This window comes from Balaenoptera acutorostrata, chromosome 8 (assembly GCF_949987535.1).
Source record: "Balaenoptera acutorostrata chromosome 8, mBalAcu1.1, whole genome shotgun sequence".
Lineage (NCBI taxonomy): Eukaryota > Metazoa > Chordata > Mammalia > Artiodactyla > Balaenopteridae > Balaenoptera > Balaenoptera acutorostrata.
The window spans coordinates 64,559,138-64,582,171 of NC_080071.1; the positions used below are offsets into that span (position 1 = coordinate 64,559,138).

At 36.8% G+C, this 23,034-nt stretch overlaps 1 protein-coding gene across 3 annotated transcripts in view; it reads right to left on the bottom strand.

Annotated features, from left to right (window-relative positions):
• Positions 1–1,922: 1,922 nt before the first annotated feature.
• NDUFS1 (NADH:ubiquinone oxidoreductase core subunit S1) overlaps positions 1,923–23,034 on the bottom strand; it is a 34,623-nt gene continuing 13,511 nt past the window's right edge. For 2 of the 3 annotated variants that reach the window (XM_007190585.3, XM_007190586.3), the window contains exons 11-19: positions 22,381–22,526; positions 21,910–22,038; positions 17,281–17,410; positions 14,372–14,532; positions 9,948–10,102; positions 8,045–8,220; positions 7,224–7,358; positions 7,048–7,120; positions 4,031–5,521 (exon numbers count right to left, since the gene is read on the bottom strand). In XM_007190585.3, the coding sequence (XP_007190647.1) occupies positions 5,430–5,521; positions 7,048–7,120; positions 7,224–7,358; positions 8,045–8,220; positions 9,948–10,102; positions 14,372–14,532; positions 17,281–17,410; positions 21,910–22,038; positions 22,381–22,526 (1,197 nt within the window). In that variant the 3' untranslated portion in view covers positions 4,031–5,429. Of the gene's footprint in view, positions 4,010–4,030; positions 5,522–7,047; positions 7,121–7,223; positions 7,359–8,044; positions 8,221–9,947; positions 10,103–14,371; positions 14,533–17,280; positions 17,411–21,909; positions 22,039–22,380; positions 22,527–23,034 lie in introns of those variants that run through there. The other variant, XM_007190587.3, reaches the window with a different exon arrangement.

Here is a 23,034-nt window from a genome sequence, read left to right on the forward strand (position 1 = left end):
TGGTTGTAATCATAGTGTATTATCTATTACTGCATAACAAAATAACCCAAAATTTCGTGGTTAAAAACAACAAGTACGTATTCGCTCACAATTTCTGTTAGGAATCCAGAAATGTATGGGGTTGCAATTAGGCTGTTGGCTGGGGCTACAGTCACCTCCACTCAATTGGCGGCCAGGATTCAGCTCACTGATACGGTTACTGGAAGGCCTCTTCCTTACCACATGAGGCCTCTCCATAGACTGCCTAAGTATCCTCACAACACGGCAGGCAGTGATCTGAGAGGGAGAGCATCAGAGAGCCCAAGACAGAGACCACAGACTGTTTAAAACTTCATCTCAGCAGAGACATCCCTATTCATTAGAAGTGAGTCAGGAAGTCCAGCCCGCACGCAAGGAGCGAAGATGACAAAAGGGTGTGAATCCCAGGAGGCAGGGATCATTGGGGCCATGTTAGAGGCTGCCAACCACATGTGGTACACATACAATTTTGCATCCTGCTATTTTTAGTTTTCATCAACTTAAATGTTTTGTTTTGCTATTTTTCATTTAAGCAATGTTTTTAAAAATTATAGAAGCAATATATTCTTATTGTAAAAGCTTTCAAATGCTCAAATGATAGAGGTGTACAATCCTTTTCTTTATGCTATTCCTCAGACTAGTTGAACTACCTAGAGGTAAACACAATTAAGTTTGTTTTGCATCTGCTGAGATACTTTTCATATATGTATTTCTCTTTGTAGTCCTAATACTTAATATTGTACTTCACACACAGCAGATACTCTGCAAATCTTTAATAAATGTTGGAGCTGAATTTAAGGCTTTGAGATGTCAATGAACCAGGCGTCGGAAGGGCTGGTTCAAATCACAGGATCTGTCCCTAATTTACTCCTTATTCTCTTTGACCTCCATTTCCATAATTACCAAAGGTATGTGTAATACTAGATTTTTTTCTACAGTCCTTTTCAGATCCAAAATTATATGCATCTAAGAAGGAAATTAGGGACTTCCCTGGTGGTCCAGTGGTTAAGACTCCGCGCTTCCACTGTAGGGAGCCTGGGTTCCATCCCTGGTCTGGGAACTGAGATCCTGCATGCCGTGCAGCATGGCCAAAAAGAAATAAGAAGGAAATTGTTATTCAGCTTATGATCTCTTTATATACAAATTCAAATTAAATATTGTAAGCTAATTACTAGTCCTAGACTGTACATTTTACCCTATTTTTCAATATCAACATATGCTTTTCAGGTAAGTTATTTAAAAAATATTAAGATGTCAATGATTTTGAATATCGATCATAGTTTGAATATCAGTCATAGGTAAGTCTTTAATCTTTAAAATTTTTCAGTAATAAAAACCATAAAACACTTTAAGCAAAAGGGTATTTGGCTCTGAGATCCTTGTTCTCTTACAAGCTAGATCTGAGGTCTAATCAAATTTCTCATTAACATTCTTGTCTCCTGGGCTAAATGAAATAAGCAACATACTGTGCAACTGTTAAGACATTTTAAAATACTGGTTATTAGAAAATTTGGGTATTATCAGTTTTATCTTTTTTTTTTTTTTTTTTTTTTTTTAAATTTATTTATTTAATTAATTAATTTATTTATTTTTTTGGCTGTGCTGGGTCTTCGGTTCGTGCGAGGGCTTTCTCTAGTTGCGGCAAGTGGGGGCCACTCTTCATCGCGGTGCGGGGACCGCTCTTCATCGCGGTGCGCGGGCCTTTCACTATCGCGGCCCCTCCCGTTGCGGGGCACAGGCTCCAGACGCGCAGGCTCAGCAGCTGTGGCTCACGGGCCCAGCCACTCCGTGGCATGTGGGATCTTCCCAGACCAGGGCTCGAACCCGTGTCTCCTGCATTAGCAGGCAGATTCTCAACCACTGCGCCACCAGGGAAGCCCAGTTTTATCTTTTTATAAAAGGTGGCCATATATGTATACACACACACTTTTTTGGTTCCGAAATGTCTTTATCAAGGTTCATTTTTTTCACGTGTACTTGTTCCCCAAAGTTGGGTCAATCACAAACCTAAGGTCTAGCTATGCTAAGGTAAGATTAACCTTAAAAAAATGTCTAAAAAATTGTCATACTCATGCGTGTCATTTATTTCTGCTTGAACTATTCCCCAGCCACACTGGGCCTTTGGTAACAGGGGTTTGTAATCACTTTGCTAGTGACATTTTAACAGTGGTCATGAATGACATTGTTAACATTAAAAAAAAAAAACCATCTCTTACCACTGCTTTTGTTGCTAAGCTGCTTTAGTTCCTCTCCCCGTGGGAGCTTGAATCGTGGTGGGGTAATTTGTTTTGGCAACAATAAAGCTGACAGTTTATATTAGCTAAAGGTTCATGTTGGCGTAAGAATTCACCTGTCCCCTTTTATGCACATCAATAGCTCTTACCCTCCTTCAGTACCCTTTCTATCACCAGCATATAGTTTTCCCTCTTCTGATTGCACTGCCTTTTGTTTTTGCTTTCAGAAGTAGTCTCTTTTAAGGGTTAGAATCCAACAGACTCAGTAAATCTTACTGTGACTAGTAAAAATTCCATCAAAATATGCAGAGCTCTGCATAATAAGTTAATCTTCACAACGCTGGTGGACAGTTTGTAGTAGCAGTATTCTGTTACTTGGGTTGACCTTGGACAAGTCATTTAATTGTCGAGTCTTAGGAAAGAAATCCATTTCTTTAGGAAAACAGCAGCTACAGGTTATATTAGGCATGACTTTCCCTCACAATCAATGGAATTGAGTTTTTTACTCAATTCACTTAGAAGGGGGACTTCAAGGGCTCCCATGGATGGTTAGCTGCAACCTCCTGAAACATCCAGCAAAGTTCTGAATACACATTTTCCTATAATGATGGTTCTCAGTCCCTAAGCACATTGAGCATTCACTATGTGTCAGGAAATAGGCCAAGAAAGTTTTAGAGGCTTTCTGACTTGCTCCTCATAACAACCCTATAAGGTTGGAAGTAGGTACAATTATTAGAACATTTATCCTCATTTTACAGATGAAGAAATCGTTAAATTTTTCCAAGTAATATTTCCAAAGTTGAACAAGATCCTTCTGACCTGGCAAGAAACAGTGTTTAAACAACTCAGCACCAAACAATAATAAATTATTGTATACTGAGTATTGTTAATAAGGTATAATACTTTTTATTGATGTATTCATTTTACTACAATTCACAATAAATTTGGGGGGTATTCTGTATGAAGTTTAGGCTTTAAAATTTTTCCTGTATATCTATTCAATTCTTATAGTGGTCCACAAGGTTTTTTGAGGCAAAATGGGACAGTAAAAAATATCTCTAATTAAACATTCTTGCCTTTAGTCTTTAACTGGGTAACAATGGGTGAGTTATTTGATATTTCTTGGGTCTTAATACCGAATGTTAGCAGGGTTTTGTGAAAATTAGACACAATGTACTTAAAGCTTTAATGGCACATATTAGTGCCATTTAGTCTTTTCTAAATGGTATTATTTATTATTCCAGGGTCTTTCCAGACTGCCGTCTTCACCTAAAAGGACTTGGCCTTGATCCTCTGTAGATTTCTCATGTTGACTCCCTCGTTGCTTAGAATCAAAATTCCATCAGCTGTTATTCTTCTCATCTATATGTATTTTTCTTCTATCTGGCTCTCTTCTTCAGAAAGTTTTGCAACCATCATCAATGCTTATGGTCACAATAACCTTAATATTTAGCATTAAGTGACTAATAGGTGCCCATGGGACAGACTTTCATGTTTACTTTATGTAAAAACCAACAAATTTTATTGAGTACTACTTAGCCCAAACAAGGTATTCTTTACAGAATTCCAAGTTCAACACATGCTGCCTAGATGGCAGTCCTAGGATCCTGGACCATCTTAGTTATATATCACCTTTTCTCCATTTGAATGCAATATTCCCTCACCAAGAATCCTATGAAATCTACACTCATTCACTGAAGAGTACTGTGCGAAACACAAAACTGAAAGTGTTTGCCCCCTTGAGGTCAGCAACAGTGCTAAGGGATAAAGAAGGAAGAGAGAGATAAGAAGTTTGTATTAAATTCAAAGACTTTCAGCAAGAATTTATACAATTTATACAATTTCAGGCAACTGAGAATTTTAAGCAAAGTACTTTAAGCGAAGTATACAATTTCATGACTGAAGTGAATAAAATAATTCTGAAAAAACTGTTAACAGGTGACAAATTTTGCACAATTTTTGAAGATAAAGTACTGGTGACATACTATAGTCTAAAATTTTTATCCTCTGTTATATCAGTAAAATCGCAACCTATAGTTGGGCTAAGTCTTTGATGAAAGCAAAAAGGACTAAGGATTACAAAACAAAGGATTCTGAACATAGATTTTGAAAACAAATTAATATAGCATTAGATTATCTCCTAGATTAATTGGAAATTTTTAACTTTTTTTGACAATTGAAAATTATGAGAGCTGTTAGTTTTGTCTTTTATTACTGGAATAATTTAGTTGACTTAATACTACAGATGGTGTTAATATAATAAATATGGAACATCAATGAGGACCTAAATTATATCTCTTGAAACCTCCCTCATTCCAAGGGTGTATGTGTGTGCAATCTATTATACAAAGAAAAATATCCCATAAATCACCATGACATTATATAAACAGATTCAAGAGAAAACAGAAAAATGTGTTATCCATTAAGCTTCTCAATACTGATTCTTAGACGTAACAACCTATGGAATCTGTACTAATGGGAGGAAATTATGTGCAGCAGTTAAGAACAATGGGCTTTGAAGTCAGAGAACCAGGCTTGATTCTATGACCTTTTTGCTGTGGCCTTGGGCAAGCTACCCAATATCCCTGGGCTTTCGTTTCTTCACCTGTAAAATGAGATAATACTGTCTGACAGGGATGTAAAAGGACAAAACAAGATAATGTATGTAAAACCAGAGTGCTTAGTACGTAGAAAATCCTAAATAATCATTAGCCATCATTATTATGATTATTAGCGCTGTCCAAGATACACATCTGATGTATGATTATATATTTTCTATTTACCCAGCTTCACAGAATACTTAAATCTTTTCTTTAGCACTAGAAAAAAATAGGTCCTAATGGAAGCTATTATTTCATCCATTTTACAAACATAAGTGATCAATGAAGATAAACAAAAATTCATATTTTAAGGATTTTCTTTTTTATGTCACAAAGATTATTAGTGCTTTTACATGAAAGGCCATCTATACATGTTTATTAAACTATTTAACGTATACACACAATACATAAATGTTTGGAAACCTCAAAGTTCTTTGATAATTGCAATATCATTTTCAAATACAGCATGGTAGAACCTTAAATATTACATCATTTAGATTATTTTTTAGAGAGATACACCTCTAAGAGATCATGCCAACGTAACTGTCCTTTAACTAACTGGGTGCTAGTAGATGTTTCAGCATATGGTTGGTTCCTCTACTGCATGGGCACCCTCTGTGACAGCTTTGACACATTTAGCCATTGTCTGTGAGGCTCTGCTAATTGAATCTGAAAGATATGAAGAAAATGTGCGTTTTGATAATACAACTTCAAAAGAAGCACACAGTAAAACTTTCCTGTTGCACATATTCAGGAACAACAACAAAAAAGACTGGAAGAGTCTATGTAACTATACGTAAACATTGTAAAATCAGTAAGTTCAGAAGATAAGCCCCTTAATAGCTAAATGCTTTTAATAAGTACTCCTAGGAATGATTAAATAATTATATACAGCCATACAAAGGGCCAGTATGCAACCATTAAAAATGTTATAGAAAAGTATTAAAGATAGGAAAAGAATGTGCAATATACCATTATTGAAAAAAGGTTACAGAACAGTATAATAAAATCCATGAATTCACTTTATGGGTGAATTTTATGTATGTGAATATTTCAATAAAGCTGTCCAAACCCTCTCTCCCAGAGTAAATAAGTAATCTCATTTTTAGTTTAAATAAATTAATATATGTGTATATCCCTGGATGACTGGCCAAAATGTTAAACATAGTTATTTCTGGGTAGTGGGATCACAGTGATTTTTCCTTGCTCTTGTGGGCTTAGGTATGTATTCTACAATGAACATAACTTTTATAATACAACTGAAAAAAACCTATTAAAAATAATCTTAGGGTTTCCCTGGTGGCGCAGTGGTTAAGAATCCGCCTGCCAATGCAGGGGACACGGGTTCGAGCCCTGGTCCGGGAAGATCCCACATGCCGCGGAACAACTAAGCCCGTGTGCCACAACTACTGAGCCTGTGCTCTAGAGCCCACAAGCTGCAAATACTGAGCCCGCGTGACAGAACTGCTGAAGCCTGTGCGCCTAGAGTCCATGCTTTGCAACAAGAGAAGCCACCGCAACGAGAAGCCCACACACCTCAAAGAAGAGTAGCCCCTGCTCGCCGCAACTAGAGGAAGCCTGCAGGCAGCAACAAAGACCCAATACAGTCAAAATAAATTAAAAAAAAAAAAAAAATCTTAGATACAAACTGCACCAAGAACTTGAAAAATATACTCCTATCTGCTTTTAGACAGAAAGTTATTTTAAATTGTCTATCAACTACCTCATAACCTAGATGTTATATCAAGTGTTGTAAAATCTGTAGTAAACAAGTTTGTTAGTCTGCATTCCTTAAGCACATTCTTAACAATTTACATCAGAAGCACCATTTAGCATGTTTCACATTTTAGTGTTTTGATTCTTCTACTGTAAGTCTCAGAAAAACCTTCACAGATGTTTGTCACTTAGAAAATTCTCCCTAAATTGCTACACAGTAATTCTTCATACAGTAGTAAAATTTTATATTTAAAATCTGTTAATTCTTGGATTTTCAAACTCTACTTACATTTCATAAAGAAAAGAAATTAGAGTAAAATCTGAAAATATAAAGTTACATTAGTTCTGATATTTGAAAAATCTTCTGAGATTAAAAACATCAAATACTACCACTAGCACGTTGGAATCATAATGCTAAATTAGGTGATTTTACTCCTTTCTACCTTTCATGTTGGGCAGTCATGCTGACAGCTGCGTACCTGTCATGTAGAAGTCTCTTATCGTTAGCTGAGGTGGAACAAGTGGATCAGCAAGAAGCTGCTGGTTCACTAGCTGCAAAAAAAGAGTAAGAGATCAATAATAATAGTATTGAAAATCAGTACTGTTACACCAGAGGATACATTATTATGAAAACTGCATACAGGCGTGTTTTTACCTTGGAAAGCTCATTTGCTTGCTGGAAATAATTAGCTCCTTCGACATCATCATATCGAACAAGATTAGGAGAGACTTCTTCCAATCTGTTCCTTACTTGATCCAGAGTATCATATGGAAGAGTCATACCTGCAATCTGTAACATAATAGGTTCCAAAAATTGACAAAAAGCATTAATACTTAAAAATTTCAAATAATACATCATTGCAACTATGGTAAAATAATGCAGTACTACTATGAAAAATATATTGGTGTCCATTTGTATGTATATTAAGCAGGTGGTTAAGTGGGGAATACTACTGTCAATAATTCTTCTAATTCATAAACAGCTGTCAATACATTAGTAATTTGTTTTTAGAAAATACACTGATTATGAAATAAAGAAATGCTTTGCTAAATTTGAATGCTTTGGCTAACCTGCTATTGCTCATATATAAAGTTGACAGACAACTGTATATTATTATTTTAAATCTCATGATGCTTCTTTTTATAGTCAAAGAGTTAAAAAGACAAGTCAAATGTAAAAACACCTATTTCAAATCCCCATGGTTTTTTTTTTTTTTCGGCCACGCCACGTGGCCTGTGGGATCGTAGTTCCCCCACCAGGGATCAAACCCGCGCCCTCCGCAGTGAAAGTGTGGCATCCTAACCACTGGACCGCCAGGGAATTCCCCAAATCCCCGTTTTCTGAACACGTTTTTCCTACAGAGATTATTCAAATCATCTCTGCATTTCAGACGTGCATCTTCCTTGACTTCGAAAATCATTCTGACAAGCTAACATGTCAAACATTCCATTAGCAGCATCACTAAGGACAAATACCTCAGAAAGCGCTCTTATAATTTTCCAGTCTTCTCTTGCCAAGCCAGGAGGTGTCACTGCTACTTTAGTCTGCTGAGCTCGGCCCTCAGTATTGACATAAGTAGCAGACTTCTCTGTGTAAGCAGCACCGGGGAGAATAACATCCGCTATAGGAGCTCCAACATCACCATGATGTCCTGCGAAAAGATGGAAAACGGCAAACAACATTTTAGCACAAAGCTGATTAGGTATTATACATGAACACAGGATATACCCTTTTAAAATTACATTTTTATAAGTATAAGTGTTTTAAAAATTAAAACAATATAGTATTGAAGTATTTGGAATAAAAATTAAAGCCCACTTTGCCCACAGTTAAACTCCCTTCCCAAAGAAAACTATTGTGAAAGCATTTGGTATGTGTCTTCCCAGATTAATTTTTGCAAATACACAAATACGTATAACAGCATAAACACACATATTATGTGCAACTAGGTGTATCATTTTTCTTGATCATTACAAAGTGGAAACGCTCAGATGTATGTTAGTGAAATTTGGTAAAGTAAACTGAAATGGTGGAGGAACAAAAAGTGTCAGGAGTATGACATACAGGAGTACGATTAAGAGCATAAACAGACGATTACAGAAAATAGTATGCTGAAAGACTATCACTCATTAAAAGTTTAACAGAAGTGTTGGAAGAAAAAAGAAACTTTAGTTAATTGAAAAAGTTATAGAACAATATTTAAAGTTTGATCTCATTTATGTACATGTTTGCATATGCATAGAAGTACATATGAATTGTGCATATCTAAACCATCATCAATGATTATCTCTGGATAGAACTAGGACAGGATTTTAGTTTATGCATTTTGGTTTAACTTTATTAAACTAAAGATATGAAATATTACATAATGCTTTTTATGTGGCATGGCAATAAAAAGCCTAGTATAAGTGTATGGTGTTTGTGTTAAATGAAGTAAAAAGTTATATAATAATTTTCTCTATAAAATATCCAGGAATACTCGACTCCATTTATTCCAAAGAAGCTTGATTACATTTGCAATGAGTTAGAGTTCAAGAAAATGAGTCAAACACAAAAAGCCAAAGGAGTGCTATTAAATATAATTCATTAAGTGTCTTATGACACAGGACTCGTGATTTTCTAACTTTTACACTGTTTATATATATAAAAAAGCTTCCCCTTGATTATATAATAACACTAAATATTCTTTGAAAAACTGAATTTAATGTTACATAATATTTCGTAATTTAAATTACTACTACTGGGGGCATTTAGGTTTCTTCTAATTCTTTGTTATTAAAAAACATGAGGTGATAATTTTTTTTTTTTTTAAATATTTATTTATTTATTTATTTTTGGCTGCTTTGGGTCTTCATTGCTGTGTGCGGGCTTTCTCTAGTTGGGGCGAGCAGAGGCTACTCTTTGTTGCGGTACGCAGGCTTCTCATTGCGGTGGCTTCTCTTGTTGCGGAGCACGGGCTCTAGGTGCACAGGCTTCAGTAGTTGCAGCACACAGGCTCAGTAGTTGTGGCGCACGGGCTTAGCTGCTCCGTGGCATGTGGGATCTTCCCAGCCCAGGGCTCGAAACCGTGTCCCCTGCATTGGCAGGCGGATTCTTAACCACTGCGCCACCAGGGAAGTCCGATAATTCTTAATAGCAATAGCAACTATGTAACTAATAAACCTATTTTTTTAATAAACCTATTTTTTTAAATATAAAATCTAAAACATTTAAATATCTATAAAAATACATATTAACAAATATTTTTTTAAAATTGGTGTGTGTGTAGGGAAATTCTCAAATGGAAAATATTCAATCCACTAAATATATTGCCATACAGTTTCTAATATACACAATGTACTATTCTCTTCTGTTTCTAGTGCCATAGATGCTACTAACCTTGATAAATAATGAAACAATCCTTTGGCAAATCCTGTCGAGTAATACAACCTCCATCTGCTCCCAGGAGAAACAGCACTTTGGGAGGGTTCTTCCGAATTGCTTCCACCCCAGGTTTATAGCCAAGGTCCAAAGCAGCTACTTGGCTTGCAATCCTGTAAAACAATTACGAGCTTTTAGCATACTTGTTGTGTTTTCATTATAAAAATTTAAATGTGATTCTTGAAATGATACCTAGTCTCTTTTCTATTCAATGCTGTCAAAGATCTTCCCTCATCTTTTTTACCCATTTGAAATAGATGTCAAAACCAGAAGCAGTCATCTTGTACTGTTTTAAGAATGGCAAAAAAGTAAATAAGATGCTTAGGACACTGTTTCCTCATGAAATAATACTTAATGGACTAATTCTGGAAACTTTATGCCAACTGCAATCATCTTAAGTTGATTTTTATTCAATACAGTAAGACTTGATAAGTCAAGCACAGTCATTAGAGAAAAATTAGATGATTTTGAAAACCAAAAGGGAAAAATTTAAACACCACTCATAAAACTAATTCAGAGAAAACTATAATTAGTACACTGGTGTATGTCCTTATGGAATTTTTTCAATGAACATATATTACTATTACAAGCAGATAATAATCTTTTAAAGAAAAGGTTTCAAAGAACTATACTTTGAACATTTGGGAGTCTTTGGTCTAGTTTGCTATTGTTAATTTTCTTTAAAGAGATAGTAGCCATTTTGAGGACCTACTGTGAATAAAGCTAGTTGGGTTTTACCTATTTGGTAAGGGAGGAGGGCAGGTCAAACGAACTCCCACTAGATGCTGCTGCTCTGTCAAACTCTCTAATGGGACATCAAAAGAATCAAATACTTTGAAAAATTTAACAAAAGAAGTGCAAGATTTGTATAATGAAAATTACAAAACAACTCCAAAGGAAATTAAAGACCATAACAAATGGAAAGACATCCTATGTTCATGGATTGGAAGACTTAATATTGTTAAGATGGCAATACTTCCCAAATTGATCTATAGATTTAATGCAATCCCTATCAAAAAATCACAGCTGAATCCCTTGCAAAAACTGACAAGTTGATCCTAAAATTCACATGGAATGCAAAGGACCAAAAATAACAAAATCTATCTTTTTTTTTTTTTTTTTTTGGTCACTCTGCATGGCTGGCAGGATCCTAGTTCCCTGACCAGGGACTGAACCTGGGCCCACGTCAGTGAATGTGTGGAGTCCCAACCACTGGACTGCCAGGGAGTTCCCAATCAAATCTATCTTAAAAATAAACAAAGTTAGAGAACTCACACTTCCCAAGTTCAATTTCAAAACTTAGCTCCCCCTGCCGCCCCACCTACACAATATTTTTTTTTAATGTCTCTCATTCTAAGCCTTGATGTCTCTCAAAGATCTGAGCAGAGACTCACACGCTAACTTATGACAGAGCCCACCTCATCTTGGAAAACAAACTAAGTAACCTAAGTTTGCCTCCGCGAGAATGATCAGTAAACAAAAAAAAGATTAAAAGATTCTCCAAGAATTAGAAAATATGCTGTACTCTGAAATATACTATAAGAAATAAAGACAAGGGACTTCCCTGGTGGTCTAGTGGCCAAGACTCCGAGCTCCCAATGCAGTGGGCCTGGGTTCGATCCTTCATCAGGGAACTAGATCCCACATGCCACAACTAAGAGTTCGCATGCTGCAACTAAAGATCCCGCATGCCGCAAGTAGAAGACCCCGCATGCTGCAACTAAAAGACCCCGCATGCCGCAACAAAGATACTGCGTGCTGCAACTAAGACCCAGCACAGCCAAAATAAATAAATAAATAAATAGATAAATAAATATCTAAAAAAAAAAGGAAAGAAAAGGTTTTAAAATATCTGTTTCATGTTCTCAACAAGCATTAAAAGGTATGTCCTAATAAACTACATTGAATTTTCATGAAAAGGAAAACTTAGGTAAGAATGAAATAAAAAAACAAGGTTAATCAATTAAAAATTACAATGATGTCATTGCGCTCCATAATGAAAACTCACAAATGACATAAGAAATTCTACCTAAACATCAAAAGAAAGTGAGAAAAATTATGAGAGAAAAGATAAGAGATAAAAGTCTGAAGGGCCAACAAATGCATAACAAATAGAAGCTTCTGCATGAGACCAAATTACAATGTAAAAGTAAACCAACTGGCTTTTTCTGAACTTAAAAGGAAAAACCATATCAAAAATTTCAATTTGAAAATGGAGAGTTCTATGATATTCCCAGGCAAAGGTAATGTCAAATGAATGTCACTCAGTTATATTCTAGTAGAAATTTTTAACATCAAAAATAAGGAATCCAAAGGGTGAGCAGGTGGACAAAAACACATACATATATAAAATCAGGTTATAATCAGAGACAAAACTCAGATTAGATGAGATCTTCTCTAAAATGTGAAAGAAAGGTGAAAAAAAACCTTGAGTATTAAAGGAAAGAACTTGTGATCTTTGTATCTAGCCAAGTGGTCATCTGTAAGAAGGCATCAGGAAGACATTGTTAGACACAGAAATTTTTCTTAAAAAGTTATCAAGTACCCATTCAGTAAAAACAAACAACAAAAAAATATTAATAAAGACATGGATTCAAAAGTGAATTAAAAATAAGAAAATATCTAGTCTCTTTTCTATTCTAAAAATTTTTCTAAAATGCTAAAAATTGTGGCTAGAAAGGATCTAGAGGTGGTCAATGCAAATAAACTATTTAAAAAATATAAAGTTTTTGGGACTTCCCTGGCGGTGCAGCGGTTAGGAGTCTGCCTGCCAATGCAGGGGACATGGGTTCAAATCCCCAGTCCGGGAGGATCCTACATGCCTCAGAGCAGCTGAGCCTGTGTGCCACAACTACTGAGCCTGTGCTCTAGAGCCCACGAGCCACAACCACTCAGCCTGCGTGCCACAACTACTGAAGCCCGCGTGCCTAGAGCCCGTGCTCTGCAACAAGAGAAGCTACCACAATGAGATGCCTGCACACCTCAACAAAAGAGTAGCCCCCGCTTGCCACAACTGGAGAAAGCCCGGGCGCAGCAGCAAAGAACCAACACAGCCAAAAATTAAAAAAAAAAAAAAAAAAAAAAGTTAAAAAAAATGTTTACGTGATGAACTACAATGCCAAATTAAACCAATAAGTGGGGAAATAGAACACTGAAATTAATGTTTAAGAATGTATTTGAACACTTTTAAATTTAAAAAAGTTTGCCTAGCAAATTTAAGAGTGTTTAGCCTCAATCCTTAAACAAATTTGAAGATTTGAAAAATAATACTTAAGGTAGAAAGAATTATGGGAAATTGGAAATTCATTCACTAATGCAAAATGAATTACATGTTAAATAAAAGGAAAGGCTAAAAAATTTATATATATTCATATTATATAGCCATTAATGTTTATGTTTATAAAGAATTTCTAATCATGAGGAAATTCTTGTTTGGTAATGAAAATCAATCAAAATCAGGACACAAAATTGCATACACAGTATGACTTCAACTATATAACTAAAAAAATATTTATACACACACACAAAGAAACCCAAAACAAAGTGCACAAAAATTGCAACAGTAATTATCTACAGATTGTGAACTATGGATAATTTCCATTTTTGTATTCTTTCTTCTCTTTCCAACTTTTCTAAAATAAATCTGCACTATTAATATTGCCAGAGAAAAACCTCACTTTATTTGAATTCTCACGTTAGCTTACATTTATTTATTTATTTATTTATTTATTTTTGGCTGCGTTGGGTCTTTGTTTCTGTGCGAGGGCTTTCTCCAGTTGCGGCGAGCAGGGGCCACTCTTCATCGCGGTGCGCGGGCCTCTCACTGTCGCGGCCTCTCCTGTTGCGGAGCACAGGCTCCAGACGCGCAGGCTCAGTAGTTGTGGCTCACGGTCTGGGAAGATCCCACATGCCGCGGAGCGACTGGGCCCATGAGCCACAGTTGCTGAGCCTGCGCGTCTGGAGCCTGTGCTCCGCAGCTGGGGGGGGGGGGGGTCGCGATAGTGAGAGGCCCGCGCACCGCGATGAGGGGTGGCCCCCACTTGCTGCAACTGGGGAAAGCCCTCACACAGAAACGAAGACCCAACACAGCCATAAATAAATTAAAAAAAAAAAAAAAAAAAAAGTCAGAGGACTTATTGCAATTTTTGAACCACAGTATCTAAATATGATACAGATTTTTAAGATTTTCTTAGCACTTACTGCAATTTGGATATTTTTAATATTATTTATTATCTTGGCTTCTCACACAAAATAAAGGTTTCTATTTCACATCTGCTACTGAGATAATGTCGCTAAATATTAAGTTGTTTGTAAACCTAAATGTGACAGAGTACACAAAATATACACAAAATTATAGATTATAAAACAACTACTCAACTTACCTATGAAGGATATTCATAACTTTCCAATCACCAGTAACACCACTACTCATCCGAATCTTTTGAGCAATGTTGGAAACAGCTGCAAGAATTGCTGCCCCATCATTTCTTTGGAGTGCAGAACTGCCTAAAACCACCATTGGTTTTTTAGCTTCCTTTAGGACCTTTTAGAAAAAAGAACTTTCATTTAAAAAAACATTAGAAGTGGGAAGTAAATCTAAAAAAGAGGGAATAAATGTATAACTGATTCACTTTGCTGTACAGCAGAAACTAACATAACATTGTAAAGCAACTAAACTCCCATAAAAATTAATTAAAAAATAAAATAAACAAACATTAGAAGTAACTAAATCTAACCAAATTTGCATCTATAATATGCTGTCTCAAGTTTTAGTTCTAACGTGAATGTCTTAATTTGCTAGTCGACATATGGATATACATACAACCAGATTTACTCAAAAATCTCTTGCCAATGCTACTGTGAAATAGCTAAACTAGTATCAAATAAAACAAATTTTCAAAAAGGAAGCATTGGGAATGAAAACCCTAGCCAAACATCCTTTGGTCAGAATGACTATAGGATAGGTCCCAGAAAAAACTGAGGAATGTCCGTACAGAGGTTCAGGTGATTTGTAACAGGAGAGACCATGCTGAAGTACCATGTCTACTATATTCTATCTACTCTCTATGCCCCAGACAGGGAGGAGAAGGTAGGGAAAGCAATGATCACTAGATCGCAATGCAGAATACCTTAAAGTTAAGGGCTTTGCTTTAAACCACAGTAACTATCTGAATACCAAAAACTGAGAGGAAATGCATCGCAAGTGCAAAAGAAACTACACATACAGTGGTGGATGGAAAAATTAGAAGTAAAGCTGTAGACTATAACAGTTCACTCTCCTGCCCATTTTCTGTGTCATTCTTCAATAAATAGCTGGACCCAATCAATGAATCAGCATGAGAATTGTGCCTAGATACTACAAAGAGGAGGACATTGACAAGAGGAATTTCCCAAGGAAATGTGAAGAGCTTTCAGTAGCCTCAAAAAAATAAGCAACAGTTTTCAATAGCCTCAAAGAAAATGAAAAACAAAACAATTCCTCACTTAAAAAAAGAGCTCAGAGAAGTTACATAATAGAGAGTATTATGGAAGATTTTCATCAGAGAATTCAAGAAAGAACTAGAAGAGAAACAAAGTAGAGATGAAAATCATTCCAGAAACAATAAAAAACAGAATTAAACACGACTGTAAATACCGGGACAAGACAGACAGTTTATATGAAATTATATAAAATAAACTGAAAAAGAACAAAAGAATAAAGAAAAAATGACAGAAAAGATAGAAGAGGAGATCCAATATCTGCATTGTTAAGAGTTCTTAACAAAAAGAACTAATTAATGGAAAATACATTTAAATATATTAGAGAAGAAAACTTTCCTGATGAACACTCATCACCTTCTGGGGCATGGGGATGCGAACTAGAGAGAAGAGAAGGATTCTTCTCAATACATTTTAAAAAAATATTTTTGATCACAGTAACAATAATGATGTTATTCAAAACCGACAAACAAAGAAGTTGGGTTTGGCTGCTGTGTCCCCTCACACTTGACTTTCTTCTTGCCTACACATGAAGCTGTCAGTAAAGCAACCATCTTGGAACCATGAGGAGAGGCTCACACACAAACACACGTGAGTGAGTAAATGCACTGAGGATAGCAAAGCAGGAAGGTAGGCTCCTGCCTTGATGACATCCTTGGACAACTGCACCATCTGTCAAACTGCTTACCTTCAGAACCACTGTTATGTGAGAAAGAGAAACCTTTTACATTTTTTTAACAATCACCATCCCACACATCACACACACACACACACTACTCCTAAAATAAAGAGAATCTTGAATCTTCAGACTGAAAGGTGCATGTCCCATTAAAAAAAAAATGGTAGAGAACCACCATCACTAAGACATATTCTAGTGAAGTTACTAAATTTCATAGATAAAATATCAAGCATGAAATATCAATAAAAAAGTATCTAGACAACAACAACAAAAAATAGGACAGGGTTGGAAGAGAATATGGCTGACACTGGGCTTCTTCTCCAGTTACAAAAGGCAGTATCTATGAAGTTCAGAGGGCAAAAAAAGTATAACCCTAGATCTTTATATCCTGCCAAGGCTCTCTTCAGGAATAAAATAAACATTCTCAAGTAAGAAAGAACTCAAGGAATGGTGCACCTACATCTCTTCTTGAAAACAAAAACAAAAACAAGCAAACAAACAAAACCAAACCCCAAAGCTCTAAACTCCAGATGGCAATTAAATGAATGTAAATAAAGAACTTAGTAATGAAAAAGTCATGTAAAAAAAGCTGGTGAGGGACTTCCCTGGTGGTCCAGTGGTTAAGACCCCACACTTCCACTGTAAGGGGCACGGGTTCGATCCCTGGTCGGGGAAGTAAGATCCCGCATGCCACGTGGTGTGGACAAAAAAAAAAAAAGAAAAAACAAACAAACAAAAACTGGTGAAATTTCTTTTAGGAATAATAACCCTTGCTGTAAAGAAAGATTTCACTGAAGTTTAAAGTTTAATTCTTTCAGTTTTACTTCATTTTTTAATGATAACTTCAAGTAAAATTAAACTCTGATAAATAAAAATGTACAGTATGCTTTCATTTTTGTTTACCTATCCATCCATCTTGCTCTATATATGAATAGAGAAATGACTGTATGATGTTTCATCAATGCTTGTTTGGGGTAGTGGGATTTTGGATAATGTTTACTTTCTTATATATTATTTTCTATGTTGCTATATATATGTAGTTTTTAACAGCAATCACATATTATTCCAAAAAAATAAATTTTAAAAATAATACTTAAAAATCAACAAGAGTAGATACATATAACTCAAGAGCACCTGGCTGAAAGGATGGCTGCCCGAAGCAATGTCTTGAAGAATTTTGGGAGAATCTCCCAGATGGTCATAGCTGTAAGTGAGATCAACAGGGCTGCCTATAAGGGCCACTTTTAAGTCATTATGAAGCCAGCTGAAATAAAAACAACATTGTTTTTAGAGCTAAATCACTAAGTTAGCAGTTACTGGTCTCTTCAATGCTATGTGCTACATCTATTTAAATTGTTAAAAGCACTAAAGCCCTCCTAGAACATTTAACTTTAACAGATATTATTGTGTACCTTTCAAAAACAAAGTGTTGTAAAAATACAGGCATACCTTGGAGATACTGTGGGTTTGGTCCCAGACCACAAAATAAAGCGAGTATCACACTAAAGCAAGTTACACAAATCTTTTGGTTTCCTGGTGCATATAAAAGTTATATTTACACTACACTGCAGTCTATTAAGTGTACAAAATCATTATGTCAGAAAAACAATATACACACCTTAATTAAAAAATACTTTATTGCTAAAAACATGCTAAACATCGTATGAACCTTGAGTGAATGGAAATCTTTTTGCTGGTGGAGAATCTTGCCTCGTGCTGATGGCTGCTGACTTTGATCAGGGTGGTGGTTGCCGAAGGCTGGGCTGGCTGTGGCAGTTTCTTAGAATAAGGTAGTAATGAAGTGTGCTGCATTGATGATCTCTTCCTTTCATGAACAATTTCTCTGTAGTGCTGTTTGATGGCATTTTACCCATGGTAGAAATCCTTTCACAATTGGGAGTCAATCCTCTCAAATCTGGCTGCTGCTTTATCAACTTAAATTTATGTAATATTCTAAATCCACTGTTGTCATTTCAACAATTTCTTCACAGAATTCACCAGGAATAGATCTTATATCAAGAAACAACTTTTTTTGCTCATCCATAAGAAGCAACTCTTCATCCATTAAAGTTTTATCACGAGATTGCAGCAATGCAGTCACATCCTCAGACTTTACTTCTAATTCTAGTTCTCTATTTCCACCACATCTGCAGTTACTTCCTCAGCTGAAGTCCTGAGCCCCTCAAAGTCATCCAGGAGGTTTGGAATCAACTTCTTCCAAACTCCTTTTTAACACTGATATCTTGACCTCTTCCCATGACTCAAGAATGTTCTTTTTTTTTTTAATTTTTAATTTATTATTTATTTATTATGTTTATTTTTGGCTGTGTTGGGTCTTCGTTTCTGTGTGAGGGCTTTCTCCAGTTGCGGCGAGTGGGGGCCACTCTTCATTGCAGTGCGCGGGCCTCTCACTATCGCGGCCTCTCTTGTTGCGGAGCAGAGGCTCCAGATGCTCAGGCTCAGTAGTTGTGGCTCACGGGCCCAGTTGCTCCGCGGCATGTGGGATCCTCCCAGACCAGGGCTCGAACCCGTGTCCCCTGCATTGGCAGGCAGATTCTCAACCACTGCGCCACCAGGGAAGCCCCTCAAGAATGTTCTTAATGGCATCTAGAATGCTGAATCCTTTCCAGGTTTTCAATTTACTTTCCATCAGTAGAACCACTAGCTATGGCAACTACAGCCTTATGAATGTATTTCTCAATAAGACCCAAAAGTCTTCCTCCTTGATCCATGAGCTGCACAATGGACGCTGTGTTAGCAGGCACAAAACAACATTAATCTCATTGTATATCTCCATCAGAGCTTTTGGGTGATCAGGTGCAATTATCAATTAGCAGTAATATTTTGAAAGGAATCTTTCTTTCTGAGCAGTAGGTCTCAACAATGGGCTTAAAATATTCAGTAAACCATGTTGCAAACAGATGTGCTGTTATCCAGGCTTTGCTGTTCCATTTACTGAGTACAGGCAGAATAGATTTAGCAAAATTCTTAAGGGCCCTAGGATTTTTGGAATGGTAAGTTGAGCACTGGCTTCAACTTCAAGTCACCAGGTGCATTAGCCCCTAATAGAGTCTGTCCTTTGAAGCTCTGAAGCCAAGCACTGACTTTTCTTCTCTAGCTATGAAAGTCCTTCTCCAGCAATGGCATCTTTTTCCAATATAAGGCTGTTTCGTCTACACTGAAATATCTGTGGGTTAGTGTAGCCACCTTCATTAATTATCGTAGCTAGATCTCCTGGATAACTTGCTGCAGCTTCTACATCAGCACTTGCTACTTCACCTTGCACTTTTATGTTATGGAGATAGCTTCTTTCCATAAATCTCATGAAACAACCTCTGCTAGCTTCAACTCTTCTTCTGCAGCTTCCTCACCTCTTTCAGCCTTCAGAATTGAAGAGAGTTAGGGCCTTGCTCTGGATTAGGCTTTGGCTTAAGGGAATGTCATGGCTGGTCTGATCTTCTATCCAGACCACTCATCAGCAATAAGGCTATTTTGCTTTCTTATCATTCATGTGCTCATTGGAGTAGCACTTTTAATTTCCCTCAAGAACTCTTCCTTTGCATTCACAACTTGGCTAACTGGCACAAGAGGTCTATCTTTTGGCCTGTCGCGGCTTTCAACATGCCCTCTTCAGTAAGTTTAATCATTTCTAGCTTTTGATTTAAAGTAAAAGATGTGCAACTCTTTCTTTCACTTTGACACCTGGAAGCCATTGTAGGTTATTAAAACACACCAACATTTATTATGTTCACCTTATTATATGGGTATGGTTTGTGGTGTCCCAAAACAATTACAATACTAACATCAAAGATCACTGATCACAGGTCACCATGATAAAACGTAATAATAATGAAAAAGTTTGAAATATTGTGAAAATTATCAAAATATGACACAGAGACACAAAGTGAGCAAATGCTGTTGGAAAATGGCACCAAAAGACTTACTTGAATGAGGGCTGCCATAAATTTTAAATTTGCAAAAAACACCATATCTGCAAGTACAGTACAGCAAAGTCCAACAAAATGAGGTAAGCCCGTACACACCAAGGAAATTCAATGAATTAATTTGCTGTGTTAGAATGCTAACTCTAAGCTAGCTATAAACAAAGACTTTAATTTTAGAATAAATGACCTGTAGTTTTTATTTTGTCATATTTACACAGCAGAGTCAGTTACCTCCTAATTATACGTTAAGGCCATTTAAATAAATTTCATAAAAAACAAACTACATCATTCATATTTATTCTCTATGACAAGGAAGTATGGATCCAGCTCCTCCAAAAATAGTTATAAATGTGGTGACCATATACTCTGGTTTGTCAGAGACAGTGGTGGTTTTAACCTGTCATCCTGGAGTAATTAACAACTCCCCTTTCTACTCTCAACAGTGTCCCAGCTTAGACAATCAATTATATGGTCGATCTATTAAGTCTCTAAGATATAAAAAGATGGAGAGTCATTCTACAAAATAACTGGCCTGTACTCTTCAAAAAAAATGTCAAAAAAGGAGACTGAAGAGTCATGACACTAACTGCAATGTGTAACTCCAGACTGGATCCTGGGCAGGAAAAAAAAAAAATTATAAAAGAAATTATGGAAGAATCAGTGAAATCTGAACACAAACTATAGATTAGATAATAATACTGTATCAATAGTAAAGTCTTGATTAAATAAAGAATCAAATTCTTAAATGGAGAATATCCCTTGTTCTTAGGAAATCCAAACAGAAGTATTCAGTGTGGGATAAAAAGGGCATCATGTCTACAACCTACTTTCAGATGATTATATTCACACAAATACATACATGGAGAGAGAATAAAAAAAAATATAAAACATGAACATTGACTAATCGGGTGAACATTACACAAAAATGGGTATACAAAGAACATTTCAAGTATCTTGAATTATTTCAAACTAAAAAGATAAAATAGGGCTTCCCTGGTGGCGCAGTGGTTGGGAATCCACCTGCCAATGCAGGGGACACGGGTTCAAGCCCTGGTCCGGGAGGATCCCACATGCCGCGGAGCAACTAAGCCCGTGACCCATAACTACTGAGCCTGCGCTCTAGAGCCTGCGAACCACGACTACTGAAGCCCACGCGCCTGGAGCCCCTGCTCCGCAATGGGAGAGGCCACTGCAGTGAGAGGCCCGCGCGCTGCAGCGAAGAGTGGCCCCTGCTCGCCGCAGCTGGAGAGAGCCCGCGTGCAGCAATGAAGACCCAACACAGCCAAAAATAATAAATAAAAAAAAATAAATTTATATTTTAAAAAAAAATTAAAAAAAATAAAAAATAAAAAGATCAGCAGGGGGAGAAGCGGGGAACGGACCTGTTAGAAATTGCCCTCCAATTATCTTTTGGAGTCTCACTCCCACTAACACTATTAGGAATCAGCTAAAATAGTCATTTTTTCATAGATAAAACAAATTATCATATAAATGTTTTTATTTATTTATTTATTTTTGGCTGTGTTGGGTCTTCATTTCTGTGCGAGGGCTCTCCCTAGTCGCGGCGAGCGGGGGCCACTCTTCATCGCGGTGCGCAGGCCTCTCACCGTCGTGGCCTCTCTTGTTGCGGAGCACAGGCTCCAGATGCGCAGGCTCAGCAATTGTGGCTCACGGGCCCAGTTGCTCCGTGGCATGTGGGATCTTCCCAGACCAGGGCTCAAACCCGTGTCCCCTGCATTGACAGGCGGACTCTCAACCACTGCACCACCAGGGAAGCCCCCATATAAATGTTTTTAAAACCCTGAATATTATTACTAACCTCTTTCGAATTCTAGCATTAAATAGTGGTGCCTCAAAACGTGGATTTGTACCAACCAGGAGGACAACATCTGTCTCTTCCACACCGGCAATTGTAGTATTAAGAAGATAATTGGAACGTAGATCTGTGCTAGAAACACGAAATATAAAATGCAAGTTTTACTTTAAAACTAATACACACTGACAATCCATGAAATACTCTCCTGTCATCAAACCCATGGCACTCCCAGACAAAAAAAATCTATGAAGCATTCTTAAATTACATCAAAGGTTCAAATACTTATTAATAACTGGATTCTCTAATAGCTCCTGGTTTGACTTTGGTCTGTATGTGATAATAAGCTGGTAGGTATGTTGGAGTATCCAAGCTGTCACATAAAAGTCATTGATGCCATAGATGTGTTGGTTTAAACAAAACCTGTAACCAGAAAAAAAAAAAAGAAAGCCTAGATTCTAGCTTCAAACTTCTCACCCAGCTCCTGTGGTGGGGAAGACCTCTTCAGTGCATAGGGTGTCAGAGTCCACTCTATTAAGTAAATCTTTGAGTGCTACTAGGGCTTCAGCATCCACCAAGCCACCTGCAATTGCTGCCACATCGTTGCCTTGAAAACTCTGCAACTAAAAATGGATGAAAAGGCTATCACCAAGAAACCTTCATTCAGCAAAAAATCACAATGAAATGTTCAGAAAACAAAACAATAATGTCATTTTCAAGTACAATAAAAGGAACAAACTTCTAAGTAAAAAGTTCTCACACTAATTATTAATTTGAAAGTGAGAAGCAGAAGCGTTATGTGGGGCCAAGGTTAATGACATCAGCCTGGAATAAAGATGTATGTATGTATGTATGCATGTACTTATTTATTTATGGCTGTGCTGTGTGGCACGTGGGATCTGATTCCCTGACCAGGGATCGAACCTGTGCTCCCTGCAATGGAGGTGTGGAGTCTTAACCACTGGACAGCCAGGGAAGTTCCTGTTTGTTTATTTTATTGTTTTATTTATTTATTTATTATTTATTATTTATCTATTTATTTATTTATGGCTGTGTTGGGACTTCGTTTCTGTGCGAGGGCTTTCTCCAGTTGCGGCAAGTGGGGGCCACTCTTCATCGCGGTGCGCGGGC